Source organism: Bos indicus, chromosome 10, assembly GCF_029378745.1.
Source record: "Bos indicus isolate NIAB-ARS_2022 breed Sahiwal x Tharparkar chromosome 10, NIAB-ARS_B.indTharparkar_mat_pri_1.0, whole genome shotgun sequence".
NCBI lineage: Eukaryota > Metazoa > Chordata > Mammalia > Artiodactyla > Bovidae > Bos > Bos indicus.
The window spans coordinates 57,851,758-57,868,825 of record NC_091769.1 but is presented as its reverse complement, the minus strand read 5'-3'; the positions used below and the strand labels follow the sequence as shown (position 1 = coordinate 57,868,825).

At 38.5% G+C, this 17,068-nt stretch overlaps 1 protein-coding gene across 5 annotated transcripts in view; it reads right to left on the bottom strand.

The window, feature by feature from the left end:
• MYO5A (myosin VA) overlaps nucleotides 1-17,068 on the bottom strand; it is a 205,274-nt gene that overhangs the window by 15,696 nt on the left and 172,510 nt on the right. For 2 of the 5 annotated variants that reach the window (XM_070797537.1, XM_070797533.1), the window contains 6 exons: nucleotides 15,138-15,218; nucleotides 13,167-13,365; nucleotides 10,816-10,890; nucleotides 9,432-9,525; nucleotides 3,957-4,103; nucleotides 1,504-1,658 (listed from right to left, as the gene is read on the bottom strand). In XM_070797537.1, the coding sequence (XP_070653638.1) occupies nucleotides 1,504-1,658; nucleotides 3,957-4,103; nucleotides 9,432-9,525; nucleotides 10,816-10,890; nucleotides 13,167-13,365; nucleotides 15,138-15,218 (751 nt within the window). The remainder of the gene's footprint in view (nucleotides 1-1,503; nucleotides 1,659-3,956; nucleotides 4,104-9,431; nucleotides 9,526-10,815; nucleotides 10,891-13,166; nucleotides 13,366-15,137; nucleotides 15,219-17,068) is intronic. The other 3 variants (XM_070797534.1, XM_070797535.1, XM_070797536.1) reach the window with 3 other exon arrangements.

Genomic DNA, 17,068 nt, shown 5'->3' with positions numbered 1-17,068 from the left:
CAGAAGAGAATTTTAAATATTTTATCAGACAGCTTTTTATATGAATGGGCTAGGTATTACTAAATGTTTTTAACACCTATTTTAACTATAGCATCATATTCCCTATATATATGAACTTCACTAAGTATTTTTAATTTAGTTCTAAGACAGACCTTAAAGCAGACTATTTCTATGAAGAAACTTAGTTTACTTCACAACTAAATGTAAGTATATTGAGTTAATTTTGATTATTGTTCAATCTGAGCCCTGTTTACAAAGAAAGCACACAGACACATTACATAATGAATATTTCCTATAATGGAAGGTATCAGTTAAGACTAAAATGTGGCCATAACTGGCAACTTAGATCATGTCTAATCCTTTGACTGTGTGGATCACAATAAACTGTGGAAAATTCTGAAAGAGATGGGAATACCAGACCACCTGACCTGCCTCTTGAGAAACCTGAATGCAGGTCAGGAAACAACAGTTAGAACTGGACATGGAACAACACAGTGGTTCCAAATAGGAAAAGGAGTCCACCCAAGGCTGTATATTGTCACCCTGCTTATTTAACTTATATGCAGAGTACATCAAGAGAAATGCTGGGCTGGAAGAAGCACAAGCTGGAATCAAGATTGCTGGGAGAAATATCAATTACCTCACATATGCAGATGACACCACCCTTATGGCAGAAAGTGAACAGGAACTAAAAAGCCTCTTGATGAAAGTGAAAGAGGAGAGTGAAAAAGTTGGCTTAAAGCTCAACATTCAGAAAACTAAGATCATGGCATCTGGTCCCATCACTTCATGGCAAACAGATGGGGAAACAGTGGAAACAGTGTCAGACTTTATTTTTTTGGGCTCCAAAATCACTGCAGATGGTGACTGCAGCCATGAAATTAAAAGACGCTTATTCCTTGGAAGGAAAGTTATGACCAATCTGGATAGCATATTCAAAAGCAGAGACATTACTTTGCCAACAAAGGTCCATCTAGTCAAGGCTATGGATTTTCCTGTGGTCATGTATGGATATGAGAATTGGACTGTGAAGAAAGCTGAGCGCCGAAGAATTGATGCTTTTGAACTGTGGTGTTGGAGAAGACTCTTGAGAGTCCCTTGGACTGCAAGGAGATCCAACCAGTTCATCCTAAAGGAGATCAGTCCTAGATTTTCTTTGGAAGGAATGATGCTAAAGCTAAAACTCCAATACTTTGGCCACCTCATGTGAAGAGTTGACTCATTGGAAAAGACTCTGATGCTGGAAAAGATTGGGGGCAGGAGGAGAAGGGGACGACAGAGGATGAAATGGCTGGATGGCATCACCGACTCGATGGACTTGAGTTTGAGTGAACTCCGGGAGTTGGTGATGGACAGGGAGGCCTGGCGTGCTGCAATTCATGGGGTTGCAGAGATTCGGACACGACTGAGCGACTGAACTGAACTGAAGGATGGAAAAATACCTCTGTATAGACCTGTCATCATTAATATTCATTATGAGAAATTTGTTGAACATGAACTAACCTTTAATACTTTTTTGATGCTATTAATTGTTGATGTTAGCAACGACCTTACTTTCTGATCATCATTCAGGTAGTCAGCGTGTCGAACACACATAAACAGGATATACGCTGGTAACCCTGGAATCAAATTGACTGCTACACCACGTGGCTTCAGTTCTAAAAAAGAAAAGAGGAAAAACAGTCTTATATAACTTTGAAAGTCTTCATAAGGAATGCTTTTTGACATATAAAAGCACAGTTCTCATGTAACAGTTCAATCATTCAGGGTAAATAGGTCATGTTTTTAAAAAAGCATATTTTAGAGTAGACGACTTCTTGACTGTAGGGACATGAGAATCTTAGTTGCTTACACAATGACAACTCTCAAATGTCTATCTTCTGCCCTGACTTTTCCTTTGAATCTAGGCTCATGTAACAAGTGGTTTTTGACATCTCTGCTCAGGCCTGTCCCCCAAAGCCCATCTCCCACGGAGCCTGCTCTTCCAGGAATTGTCCCATCTCAGTAAGTGGCAGTCTCTGCCTTCTAGTTTCTCAGGATATAAACCTTGTCATCATCTTTGTCTTCTTTCCTTTTCTCACATCACACATCTAATCCATCAACAAATCCTGTTGGCTCTACACATAAGACATGTCTAGAATAACCCTGCTACTTTTCTACCAGCTCCTCTAGGCTAGGCCGCCACCATCTTCTCCTGGAACCCAGTGAGAGCTTCCCAACTGGTCTCCCTGACTCATGCCTCGCTCCACAGTAGTACACTTTCCACATAAGAGTAATTCTATAAGAAAATGTAGTCAGATCATGTCACTCTTGTTCTGAAAATCTTCCAAGTAGCTTCTCATCTCACTCATTTGTAAAACCCGAAATCCTCACCATGGCTGTGTGATCTGGCCTGCTCCTGTTTCCAGCTCACTGTGCTCCCCCATTAAATGGGCCTTCTTGTTGCTGGGTGACGACGCCAGCCATGTCCCCACCCTAAGGCTTTCTGTCTGGAATGTTCTTTTCTCAGCTATCAGCAGGACTTGCTTCCTTACTTCCTTTGGTCTCTATCCAAAGGAGATCACCTTGTCAAAGAGGCCCTTCCTAACAACTTTATATAAATTCATACACCTGCCTTCACTGTTTATCTTTCTCACCCCCTTATTTGTTTTTATCTACCTCCCCCCACCCATGGAATATAAACTCTTTGAGAATAGACTTTGTTCATTACCCAATACCTGGAAAATGCTTAGCACACAGTAGGAATGCCCCAAAGGTTTACTGAATTGATGAATCTTTTTTAATTCTATGCTTAAAAACCAGTGGCTTCTTACCATTTTTTCAAAATGAAGATCACACTGAAACTTAAGTGCCTCTGCATCTATAAATAGTTCTAAGTTTAACACCGTGAACTCTAGGAACATTAAATCACTGCTGATCACACTGCTGCCACCCTGGCACCTGGGGGGAGGAATGCTCTGCAAAGGCTGAAAGGAGAGGCTTGTAAGTGTTTTGAGCTTACAACTTATGGGCTGCATACACTCCTGAACTATTTCCCATGCTCCCCTAAAAAGTCTTCTTGCAGAGCCAGTGGGCTCATGCTGCTGCTGCTGCTGCTAAAGTTGCTTCAGTCGTGTCCAACTCTGTGTGACCATAGACGGCAGCCCACCAGGCTTCCCGTCCCTGGGATTCTCCAGGCAAGAACACTGGAGTGGGTTGCCATTTCCTTCTCCAATGCATGAAAGTGAAAAGTGAAAGTGAAGTCGCTCAGTCGTGTCTGACTCTAGCGACCCCATGGACTGCAGCCTACCAGGCTCCTCCGTCCATGGGATTTTCTAGGCAAAAGTACTGGAGTGGGGTGCCATCACCTTCTCCAAGTGGGCTCATACCCAGACTCAAAGGCCTTCTGCTGCTCTGAAGGGCTTCTTCTATTCCCATCTCCATTGTCCAGTCAGTCCTCCCTTTCCACTGCTGGAATCTTTTCCTTAATTCTGTTCCTTCCTACTATTAAACTGTTTTTCCTGACATATTTAGTCATATACCTTCCTAGGGAAATAGGAACAAGAGAAATTCAGGGACTTAAATGGCCTAAGGCAGTGGTGTTCAACTGCAGCTAGCTACATGTCAGAATCCCTTCCTTGAGAGAGAAAAAAAAGAACTAGGGACATGGCCAGGTTCTTTCCTCTAGACATTCTGATGTAATTAGTCTGCAGGGGGGAACATACATCAGCACTTTTCAAAAGCTTCCTGGGTTATTATAATGGGCAACAGGAGCTGAGAAGACCTCACGTGACCCTAACAGGCAGTCCTCGCTGGTGTCCTTGTAGGGTGACTGACAGCCATGATGGGGTCAGAATGCTGTGGCAGTACTGCACACAGCACGCAAGGCTGACTGAAGAAACCAGTGTGACTAATAAATGAGTGACTAATCTCTCCCACCACTGACACGCACCAGAAAGACCTTTCAAAATACTTGCCCAGAATCAGGTTCTTCACAAGTTTTTGCTCATCCTCCTTCTTGTATTCCAGCATTCCTTGGAAATCCTTTTCCTTCCTGGGAATGTTGACTGGACGAATGGGTTCATCAATGATTTGTCCTGGTGATATGTTCTCCATCTGGCCCACTTCATTAGAAACAAAAAGAAAAAAAATGTTTTCCAGGTAGAAAAGATGAGTGGTTTCATGTTCCTATTAATTTTAAGTGAATTCTGTAACAATAGAAACTTGCCATATTTGCCACTTAATTGCCCCTTCTTTATTATTATTATTTTTTTTAGTTCTACCAGTTTATTGCTACCAACCCGTCACCCTCCACCCTCATGCACACATGCTCAGTCAAGTAACCCCATGGACTGCAGCCCACCAGGCTCCTCTGTCCATGGACTTTTCCAGGCAAGAATACTGGAGTGGGTTTCCATTTCCCTCTCCAATTTGCCCCTTCTTTAAATAATTTTTTTTTTTTTGGTAAAACTGGACAGACAGATGGTAAAATTATATGTTAATGTCACTCTGACAACAACTAGTACTACTATCAACATCAAGAATCTTAACTGATTCAAAAGCATCTTTTTGTAATACATTTTATTTTGTAATAAGATTAAATGTCCCCAAGTAAGTGGCTTAACTTCTTAGTTAACTAATCAGTATCAATCATAAATGTCTAAATATATTTAGACTTTAATTCATAGAAGGAAATTCAATATTCTATAGAGGCACCCCTCATTCCTGAAGAAACCATGAGCAGATAATACAACCTGTATTTAATATGTGTGTGTGTGTGTGTGTGTGCACGCTCAGTTGTGTTTGACTCTTTGTGACCCCATGGACTACAGTCTGCCAGGCTCCTCTGCTCAAGGGATTTTCCAAGCAAGAATACTGGAGTGGGTTGCCATTTCCTTTTCCAAGGGATCTTCCAGACCCAGGGATTGAACCCATATCTCCCACACTATCAGGAGGATTCTTTACCACTGAGCCTGGGGAAGCCTCTGTATTTAATATTAAAATAATTGCCTAAATGTATTCATTTTTTTGTTTGTTTGTTTTTAGTAAAGTGTTAAAAATCGTACCACAAAGTTGCAACCAAAAAAGTACAACCACTGGTGAACAACCCTTTCAGATGTTAAAAGTAATCACCATTGTTGATGGCAGCTGTGAGAAAAGAACTTGGGGTTAAAAGAAAAGTCTCCAATTTCATCTCATCTGGGAAATGCAAGGGAACACGAGTTACAACAGTGTTTGTGGAGCTAAATGCTAGCAAGCATATTTTTAATTCTCTTATCTATAGGAAGAGGAGCAGTTAAGACATCTGTTTAAGTGCAGATTAAGTTTGAGTTCAGAGACTGTTGGCAAACAAAATGCAGATCAGATGCATTAGAAAGTTCTATCTTGCTGAGTCCACAAGGTATCAGTAGTGCTTCTCCTGTCACTCTGGGCAATTTCCCGTGTTAGTTCTGGGAAGCCAGTTCCACAGCACAAGGTTATCACAGAGAACACCAGTACCTGCCAGCGCTCCTGCTTGTGTGGCAGAGAGCCTGGTGACACCTCGTCCACCTCATGCTGCAGCATCACACATCGGGGCTATCAGCGCTGAAAATCACCACCATCTATCAACATTATGATATCTAGAGAGCCATCATACTGTAATTGGACAAATCAGGGCTGTGGCCACTTTCCATAACCTAGTGTTTCAGACGTATGATACAGTCTGGAACCACAGGACTAATGGAAAAATGCATGCATCTTCACAAGAGATATGAGATTCAAGCTATTTAGTTTTACATAAATTATTTCTGGAGACAGTTTAAACACAACACCAGGGGGATCTCAGAATCAGCATACAATGGCCCTCACAGCTCCTGTATATGTTCTGTATGTAAAACAAAATAATAGAATCCCTGCCATCTATGAACTAGTTGCTTTGAGCCACAGGAACAATTCTATGAGGGGAAACTGGAAGGAAACACATTCAACGTATTGATATTAAGTTTATCAACAAAGGCACATATGTGGACTCTGAATAACTCAATACATTTTAAACCTACCAATTTTTATCATATTTGATTACAACGTATAGTATTATTTTATATAACACCAAGGAAGGAAAAATACTGCCAATTAAACTACAACCTAACAACTGCTATAAGATACATCATAATTTCAGAGATGTTAAAATGTGAAAAATTGTGCGCCTCAGAATTTATGAAATATAGTGAATATTTTAACTAAGAGATTACATGTTTTAAAAGAAATCTTCACTTTCCTTTCATATATCTCTAAAGAAGATATTTTTGGTTCTGTACAAAAATGCCAGAGATAAAATTTGCCATATTTTCATTAAAATTTTCTGTGTCTTTGAATTCTTGTCAGAGATTAGAGTCTTTACAAAAACCCAGAGATAAAATATAGGTATCAGCTCAACATAACCTTGATTTATTTAACAAATCATATATTAATTAAAATGTCAACCCTTATGTAGTATCAGGAAAATATAAAGCCTGAAAGAGAGAAGCCAGAATACTACACAGTTTTTAAAGACTCGGGGGATGCCGGGGGTCATTTAGCCCAATGCTCCATCTAATACAGACATCTTTATAGAAAGATCTGAAGCAATACCTATTTTTATCATCTAGATTATTTATACTTGAGAGAAAAACATTCCTGAACCTTTTTATCCTAGAAAAAGAAAGGAAATTGGAAGATTTTTTTCCCCCCTCACTTTTGGTACAGGGAAGACCTTGATCTCAGGTTTAACTGAGACAGTCAAATAAATTACTATAAGAAGAAAGAATCTGTTGAGAAATACAACACAAAGGAGAGAAGTCAGTGGTCCTCAGAAGGCATGGATTCTAGTTCCACTTTGGCCACTAAGTGGCTGAGACTTTGGAAGTCACAGTTTCTGGGTCTCAGCTCTGTTCTCCTATGAAGTAATTAACTGATTTCTAGAATTCTTTTAGGTCTAAATTCACTGACTTTATGAAAATTGAGATGGAACACCCACTCCTGCATTAAAATATAGCACAAAGCACATCAAACTTTGAAATACTCTTGATTTAGATATATAATTTCTGCTAAAATTAGGTATGTTGGCCTTAAAAAAAGTCTTAGATGGTGTCTAAAAATGTCTCTTTAATTAAGTGTAGCCCATAGGAGGAGGTAAGTCTTGCTATTTTCAACCAGAAGAATTTAAGTACATTATTATATATTTAGAAAAAAATAAGAAAACTTTTAGCTATTAGAAGGTGCTTTGCTATACAAAGTTATCAGTGTTTTCTACACACTGTGGGGATAAGACAACAGGAGACAAAGGTGTGGGAAGGGCTTGTAGCCTTTATGCTCTGCCTTGGGGAGGGGAAGGACACTGCACTCAGTAAGTGCTCAAGACGCATAAGCCAATTTCATCTTATTCTGTAGATGTGTATCATTTAATTCAGTTTTTAAGACTATCATGCCTTTTTTGTTTAATCTAGAAATTGCCTTCTCAAATGTCCTTATAGATTTAAGAATACAATTGGCAGGATAGTTTAACTGATGAGGTTGAATTCTGATTGATAATGGCTTAAAATCACTAACATCATGTAATAGTCTCATGTATCCCTTTAAGTAAAAATATACATATCAAAGAAAGCTAAGTAAAAATGTAAAATAAGTGATTTTTCTATTTATCAAAAGTTACTAGCATATGGTAAATGAATCATTAGGAGCTTAAAAAATAATTTTACAAGTTAATACCCTTAAAATCAGTTTCTTTTAAGCAGATATTCTGCTAATTATCATCTTATGATATAATTAATAGAGTTTAGTGCAGAAGGGTTCTCTGAATAAAGATTTTTTTAAAGTTCTGCCAATAGACATTACAGCCCATGTATGTGATTTGGAGGTTCAAAATTTTAATTGATGAATCACATAATGCTAAAGGATTATATAATAAAACACAACTATAAAGTAATCTATCTGCTATCTAAACAAATATTTCAGTATTTGTACATGGGAGGGAATATTATCCTCTTCAAAGTAAATATCCATGTTGCTGTTCTAAATATTTCTGACACTTATGTACACATTCAACAAACATTAATGGAATGATTGTGACAGGTCAGACAATATGGTAGGTGCTGTGAAAACAAGGGGAAATAAGAGATGGTCACCATGCTCAAAAAGATCACAATCCATTGAGGAAGCCAGTTATCAGACAGAAAATTTGCTAAAGACATGACAGTGAAAACCACAAAGGTGGGAGGTGAACTGTGGTACCACAAAGGGTACAGCCGTAGGGTCTGTCTGGACGATCAGGAAAGGCTGCTCTTGAGCATGTGACATATAACTCTGGTCTCAAAGGATAAGCAGGCCTTGACTAAGAGAAGCGGGAAGATCAAACAGGTGGAAGAGTTATGGCAGGCCTGGCATGTTGGAGGAATGAAAGCCAGACAGTCAATCATGGCAGATTCTTTTGAACATTCCCAGTGATGGGGAATGTTCACCCTTTGAGCACAGCAAAAATCATTCAGTGACAATGACAGAATAGATGGGCGGTCAGACTGCACAGCATCATTTCTGGTCAAAATGGTAATAGCTTGCATAGGTCTGAAGGCAATTCCAAAGAGGGGCTCAAAATCTCTAGAATAATGAGATCGTTGCTGGAATAAGCTTACAATGTGGCTTTAGCCCTGTTCACTGCTACATCCCTGGCACCTACTTACTGAAGGAACACTCACTCACAAGAATCGTTTGTATATAATAAAAACTGATATCCGATTCTTTCTCAAGGTGTTTTCCCATTATCATCATACATAAATCTTGTTTTATAGAATCTCCTTTATAACTACAATTCATTTTTTCCTATTTACTTTTCTTTTTGTTCTGCATTTGATGGTAAGTTCTTTGAGGACAGACTCTGTTTTACTCATCTTAGTATCCCTAATACTAAGAATAACAGTAATAAAAATAAGTTGTAGATAGCATTTACTATGTGTTAGGAACCGTACTAAATTCATTCTACATATTAATTAATTTAATCATTACAACCATGTCAGGTAGATATCATTATCATTCCCATTTAACAGGTGGGAATAGTGAGGAATAGACAGGTTCAGTAACTTGCCTAATATCAGATGACTAATAGTGGAAGACCCAGTATTTAAACCCAAGAAACTTGGGTACAGAATCCACACTCTTAACTGATATGCAATATTAACTAGCACAGTACCTGGCATATAGAAGACAGCCATTAGATGTTTATTTAATGAATTCTCTCTTTGTAAGTTAGTACTACCATGAAAAGAACATTTTTCCCCACTCAGCAATGGAGATTTCTACTCCACGGAGGCCAGGTTTGTTGAAACTCATTTTTGTTATTGTTCCTAATATTCACACACAAATTGAGCCACACTCTTAAGCCACTAGGATAGTATATAAAACCAAGGTTCAGCAACTGTCATAAAAACATGTTTAAATACCTTCTAGTTCACCAATTTTTTTGGCAAATACTTTCAGTTGTTTTTTCAGTTTCCGGACAGTCTTATCTTGTTTTTCGAGTTGTTCCATCAAATCCTAAAGATCAAAATGAGAAATATAACAGAAAGATCAAAATAAACCATCTAAAATGCAGAGAAGGAAAGCAGACACAAAATTACAGAAACAGTACTTAGTTTTACATAAAAAGTTAGTTTTACATAAAAGCTCCATAAAAGCTCATTGGTGGAGCCCCACCTGGCTAAAACTGGCAGGCAATAGGAAAGGCAGCTATAATAAAAGCAAATGTTAAAATATACAGTGCAGTAACTCCTTTACAGTGTGATGGACAGCAGGCTCACTATGGAGTGAGTAGACTCCAGTAGACTCCGTGGGGGCAAAACAATTAAATGCTCATAAAATGTACTGCTATTTCAGTAGAAAGTTTTTCATTTAAAGGGGGAATAAGCAAGGTAAATTTTGATGAATGCACACAGTTTTGTGTGAAGCTTTAAGGATGGTTGAACTTAGGGGCTTTTAACTGACACCTATGTGTGTGAAGCACTGTCTCTATGAGTTAGTTCCACCCTTTGGAGAGGCTAAAACTAGTCCTATAACTTAAGAAAAGTTAAAAGGTTTCGGGAATTAAAAGGTAAGTTAAAAAATAACCACAGAGAACAGTACAGAGTGGTTAACAGACTAAGTGACAGTTAGATAAAACACCCATAGAAATCTCCTGGGTAATATAATTTTGATTATAGGGAAAAAAGGGGATAATTCCATATGATTTGTGCAAAAAGAGAAAACAAAAGCAGTACATTCATGGGCAGGGGTTAAAAAAAAAAAGGTGTGGTACTTGGCTCCTTAATCAAGAATTCTTTCAAATGACAGGCAGAGACAAAGAATCAATAATTAAGAAGAAAAGTGGGCAACAGCAAACCAGGAGCTTCAAGTGGAAATAAAGCAATGATTTAAGAGGTTTGTGGTTGTTATTCAGGATACGGATTTTAAAAGGCATTTATAAATACAAGGATTCATTCTTTTTCCAATTTAGACAGGGCTGACTTAGGTATTAGACCAATGATTCAAAAGGAACAGTTGCTAACATTTCACAGTGTTCAGTTGTGCTTCTTGGATTTTTACTTTACCTTTCAAATCATATTTTGCTTCCATCACACTGTAAGCCTAGTGTTAATAACAAACCAAAGGTGACAATGGACGCAGGACACTGACAGAGGCGACATCACTGGCTAAAAGACAGCTGTGGGGAGAAACAGGTTTTGTGGAAGTTTCTGAAGAGACCTCCCAGGAAGGGCAGGCAGAGTGCTCTTCGCTTATAGAGGGCTAGAAACAGTGAGGAAGACGACAGAGAAGCACTCTTTTACATACAATCATCCGTTTGTAAAGTGAAATCCGATATGATTGATACTTCTTAGGGTCATCTGCATATAATTCCTCAAAATACTGAAAAAACAGGCACAATGGACATTTGTTTTTCTGTATCTTTGAGGGGAATGCTACCTCTCAGCAAAACCAATTTTAAAATATTTTAAAACACAGATAAGGAATCTATATATATAGACTCAAATGGCTCTGATTTGACATCTGTCATTGCCCTCTAATTTTTCTAGTACAGATGATTCTGATTCTATATCCACAAATACATTTTCACATGCTTGGAGGAAACAGGTGATGTTAGCAGGTAAACAGAGCTGTGGTCCATATTCCCCAGCAAGGCTGTTATTTCACTCCTCAGACCTACTCCTAGGCTGCTGCACTTTCTCTGCTGCCAGCAGCAGCAGCAAGAGTGGGGAAGGCAATTCAAACAAAAGTGAGAATACTGGCCAAGTTGGAGCTCTTGTTTGATGTTGGAAAGACTGGGCAGAAGCTGTGTGCCTTCCTTCTCTGAAGGGCAGCTTGGGGCAACCTGTGAAGTTTGCTCACTAGAGGAGGCAGAACAGTCATCTCTGTATTTGCGTTTGTTGGGTAGGTGGGTGGGAAGGGTTTTCAGGGTAGAGTTTCGAAGAACACAAAGCCTAGGCCCACCGGTGCTTTAATATTCTGCCCAAGTGCTTCCTACAGAAATGCAAAAATAAGACACTCTAATGACAGTTGAAAAACTGCATCATCCCCTATAGGTAAGTTTGAATCCATTCTCCTGAATTAGCAATCAGTGAGGCAGGAGAAGCCTATGAACCTACAAAGAGTTTTCCTAAAATTCAAATTAGGTTTCACCAGCTTAGAATATGGAAGGGATTGATTTATTTTTGTATCAGCTATACAAAATCGAAAAGAAAAGTAATAATGCACACAAGATTGCAAGGGAAATGCTTAACCAACTTAGCAAAACAACTCTGAGAATCTACCACCCAGAAGCATCTTTATTTCATGGTTTCACCTTGTATTTTAAGATAATGATTTAAAAGCACAGAATTTATATGCTAATCAATCATTATTATGTTATTGAGTATATTTATCAAGTCTTAGGCACTGAAGCACTGTTAGTTTAAGCAACAATATACTTGTGAGTAATAAAATGACATGATTCAGATCTTCCTCCACAAATCAGTGATATTTCAGGCACTTTGAAAAGAGTCTAGACTTCAAGTCCCTCACCCATCTCTCCCATTGCCACAGTCTCACCAGCATGCTGTCCTCAGAAGGAAGGACAGACTGGGAAAAGAATACCTTTGGGTTTTGCTTCCAACTAATATAAAAGATGGTTGAACAGGTGACACTAGAAAACTACCTGTAATGCAAATGATCACTAATGGATAATTCAGGTTGTTACATCTTTAAAGAAAATCCAAATTACTTTATTACAAGTTATTAAAATCCTGAATTAAAGAAACAATTACCACTAGCCCTAAACAGCTTTTCTCAAAACCAGTCTGACACTTCAGTATAGATTTTATATAGAAATGTGGAATTGGGAGTTCCCTGGTCAGAGAACTGAGACCCTGTAAGCCATGTGGCAAAGCCCCACCACCACCTGCCAAAAAAAAAAAAAGGAAATATAACTTTTCAATGACTTAATTTAATAAATGTTTATCAAACCTAAGTAGAAATCTGTAATAAAAGTTATTTTGTGGCTGAGAAAGAAATATTTTGGAAAATATTTTCTATAAAAGAAAGGACAGAAAGAGAAAAACAAACAAACAAACTTGGTCATTCGGAATCTATCTGGCAAGGGAAAAAAAAATCTCTCCATTCACTGTCTGAATTCTATTAAAAAGAATCAAGAATGTAGAAACTTGAATCCTGATGTTTCTCCTTGACCCTGGAGTCCCAACCAAGGTCAACCTACAGCCCTCTTTGGTTCTGCCATCTGCTCCCTGACTAACTCTAACCCTGCTGTCTGCCTGAGAAGGAGCTGGGAGGGACTCAGTGGCGCCTGGGGACCAAAGGTTGGCACAACCACACAACCTCCTGGATGGCACAGACTGTGCAGCTGCAGTAGAGGAAGCTGAGCTCTCAAGCTATCAAGACCCCAGCACACAGCCGGCCAGCATCTTCCACACCCTCCAAGCGAGGGCTGAGGTGCTGAGAGGCGTCTGAGCCTTCTGTGACAAACCACCGGAGTACACGCCTTTTTCACTTCTACCAACATAGTTGTATTTTCCTTACTGTGTCTGGGCTAGAGAAAGAGGGTCACAAGTGTGGGGCAGTGAACGGCATCTTTCCCATCCAGGAAGGAGGTTTAGCTCCTAAAGCATGGAGGGCTGCTCTGCTGTCCTTACCAGGTTCTCATTGGTGAGCCGAGTGATCTCGTGCTGCAGGCTGGCCTCAATGCGGGCCTCCGGGGGCAGCTGTAGGTTCTGGGCCAGCAGCTGCTGCTGCCGGTTGTTCTCCTCCTTCAGGCTCTGGATTTCCCCACGGAGAGCTTCAGCCTCATTCTCATGGCTCCTCTTCTGAGACTGCAGCTGGGACTCCAGGAGCCTGTGGAGAAGCCACACATGGAGGAAAGGGAGGTGACATCTGAGTCCCTACCTGGTGGGTGTGAGGCTTTGTGCTCACTTGAAAGGGCAGAAAAATGGGGACTCTGTAGTGTCTGTGTAGCTTCTGACTTGATTAGAGTCTAGAAACTCAAATGGAGCCAGAAACAAAATGACTGCACTCACATATGTGTCTTTCTGAATTGAGGATCCTGCTACAAATACAAAGTTCTCAGAGGCCCTGAAAAACAGGAGAATTTTACTCCTTTGAAAGCTTCATAGGAAATGATGACTAAAACAATTAAAAGACATAACTTTAACCTGGCTTACTACATTTGCAGTAGCATTAATTTAAAGTAGCATTTAAGTTGGCAAAATTAGTATTACTATAATGCCTTTGCCACAAAACAATCACTATGGAGGGCAAGATTACAAATGCCCACTTTAAATCTGCCTTGAAGATCTTCAGCATTCCAGGCGGGGGGTTGTGACCAGGGTCCCACTTTTATCTCTGAAGGAGAGAAAGGCTAGAGTGCTATTCTGAAATACATACAGATTTACTCAAATGCAGACAGAGTTCCTAAATTTTGTTTATATTTTAAATTTGTCATCTTCTTTTCCCCTATAACTTCCTTATCAGTAAGAGAATCCTAATAAGATATGGTTTTGGAAGATCACTATTAGTGGGACCAACAGAGTGGTTCTTGAACTTCTTTGAGCAAACATACAGGTCAGCTGTGCCATGGACTAGGGCACTGGCCAGAGAATACCAGAGCCAACTGGCAACCTCCCTCTACCAGGCACCCCCATTCTACATTCACTCCCTTTCCCAAAGCCAAGACAAAGTTATAGATAGGAATTAACTAACAGGAAGAAAGAAAAGATGTTTTTATTCCAATCCCCTTGGTTAGCAAATGCTGGGCAAAACTTACTGATACTATTATAAGCAAAGAGTAAACAACAGACTAAAAATATTTTGGGGATTACGAAATTTCCAAAGGATCTGAACCAATAACACCACAAAGTTAATGACAACAGTATGTGATAAGAAAAAAGCAGAATAAGTAGAAATTCCTTAAACAAAACAGTCTATTAAGTAGTTTAAAAATTAAGTAGTTTAAATATTAAATATTTACAGTCTATTAAGTAGTTTAAAAATTAAGTACTTAAATATTAAGTAGTTTAAAAATACTGAAATGGTATTTTTAAGACATAAAAACAGTATTTTTAGGACCACAAAAACCCCAGTATTTTTAAGATTTTAAGACACAAGTATCACTAGAGGAGATGAGCATCTATGTTAGAAAAGTGTTGCTGTTTCAATTTTATTTGCTTTCTCCTAAACATATTTAACATGATGAGTTTGGTAATTATTTTGAACTATAGCTGTGCAGGAAACCCTCCTGGTTTGCTGTTTCACAAATCTGAATTCCACAATAACCACACTGAATGCCAAGTCATGTACTGTTAGGCAGCATGATGATAATATATGAGAATGTAGCTATATTGCCCAGGCACAGATATCCTTTGAACTGATCATGATTCCAAACAAAAAACAGCTAAGTAATATGTATTAATCTTTCCTACAGTTGTTTGGGCTCTAGTTGAGAGGTTTGGGTTTTCTTCCACTCTCAGTGAGACATTCACAAATTTTAGTGTCGGAAATTTACCCAGGAAGACAATGTATAAGAAATACAGAAGTTAAAGTCAGGAGGCCACTGTTAGTAAGAAAAACAACAAATTAATAACATTCCATTTTGAGGAGACAAGTATAACCTGTTGGCTTGTTTTAACCCTTCATAAACCAGCAACAGCTCTCCATCCTCATTCAACTCATGGCAATCCATAGCAGATGGTCTTCCATGCAAAAGGAACAACAATGCAAAACACAAAGGGATACAGGGTGGCAATGAGATGACGATGGTCAACAGTAGCACATGGCATTTCAACATGTTATTAAGTCACTAGGACTGTCTTTATTAATTACAGATGACTTTAAGACATTACCACAGAAATTATTTTTGGTTAATATATTTTTTAATGAGTAATATGTAATATCACATGTAAAGGTGGAGAATTTAAAACAAAATAATCAAGGATCCAGGGCTACTTTTCCTGCAAAATAATAAATGACTTAGGAGGTGGGAAAGACATCTGTTTTTAACATTTTTTTCAGCTAGCAGAGTGATCTTATGTCACACATTATGTTAGAGACTAACCACAACAGTCATACACATATAGAATGAAAATTTAAGCTATTGTCTTCATGTGGCAATCTTTATAATTCACTTCAAAATGAGGTTTTAAGTCTTCTGGGTAGGAATTTTTTTTAGCTTGATAAAATCTAGTTTTGTATTTTTAAAATTGCTTTTAAAAGTTCTTATAGGAGTAACTGATAAATATGTCCAAAGTTCCCAGCTTTTATGACGCAACTTAAAAAAAAATTTTTGCATCAAAAATTAATTTTAAGACCTGGGGAAATTGCTTTTTTATTAGAAAAGTCACATATTTTATTAAAAGTATGTATAATTAACAAGTAAAACTGATGAAACTGATTAGAGGTTTTTTTCTATTGAGTATATAAAAATAATATTTTGAGTGTTTGCCAAGTATCAGACACTGTTTTACATCCTTCCACAGGTATTATTTCATTTAGTTCTCCTAGTAACAATATGTATCATTTGCCATATTGCAGAAGAAGACCCCAAAGTTTAGAAGTTAGATACCTGGCAAGTGCTATCTGACTACAGAGCCCAGGATCTTACTCCTCTTACTAGACTTTTGTTGTTGATACCATGTTTACATAAAACGAATTTCATAGATTGCTCTTTTACCTTTCATTTACCATCTTTCCCTGGAGAGTTGGTCTATTTGCAAGGTCTCGATTGTATTATTACATGCCGATGACTTCAATATTTACATCTCAGCCCACACATCTCTCCTGTTCCAGATCTATATTTTCAATCTCTGAATGAAGTTCTCTTCTTGGATGTCTTCCTACTTCCTTAAATATCTGTAAATCTACTGATAATTTCCTGTACTTCCCCACATCCCAGACCCAGCGTCGTGAAGTGGCACCTCTATATAACTAAGTATCCACCACAGATGCTGCGGAGTTGCTCTTCATGATCCCCCTCCCCTGATCACACATCCAGTAAACTGCAAGGCTGCTCACCTCATCTTCTTAAGTATCTTTCTAAGTGTGTCCCACTTCTTTCAATCCCAATGGCTACCAACTAAGTCAAAGTCACTATAACCAGTCATTCAATTATGGGAATAACCTCTTAACTGGTCTTTATGGTTTTAATCTTGTTCCATTACAGTCTATGCTCTAACATAAAAGCCAAGGCTAGCTTTCCAATCTCATCATACCATTCTCCTACTAAAAATCTTTCAACAGCTTCCACTGTCATTGGAGGGAAGTCCAAGTTCTCTTGGCTATCTCCCCAACGCTCTACAAACTCTGCGAAGGGAAGGACTGCATTTACCTTGCTTAATGCTCTATTGCCAGTATTTGCTGCATGGTCTGGGATGAAACAGGTATACAATATATATCTGGTGACTGAATAGCTTAGCGGATGGATGAACAATTTAATATAGCTCTTTTTACACTAACACATTCTCAGCTATAAGGTATGCTTACAACTTACATTCATAAATTAAAATTTAAGGTTAACCAAATACTTTCATAAGCATTATCTACTCTT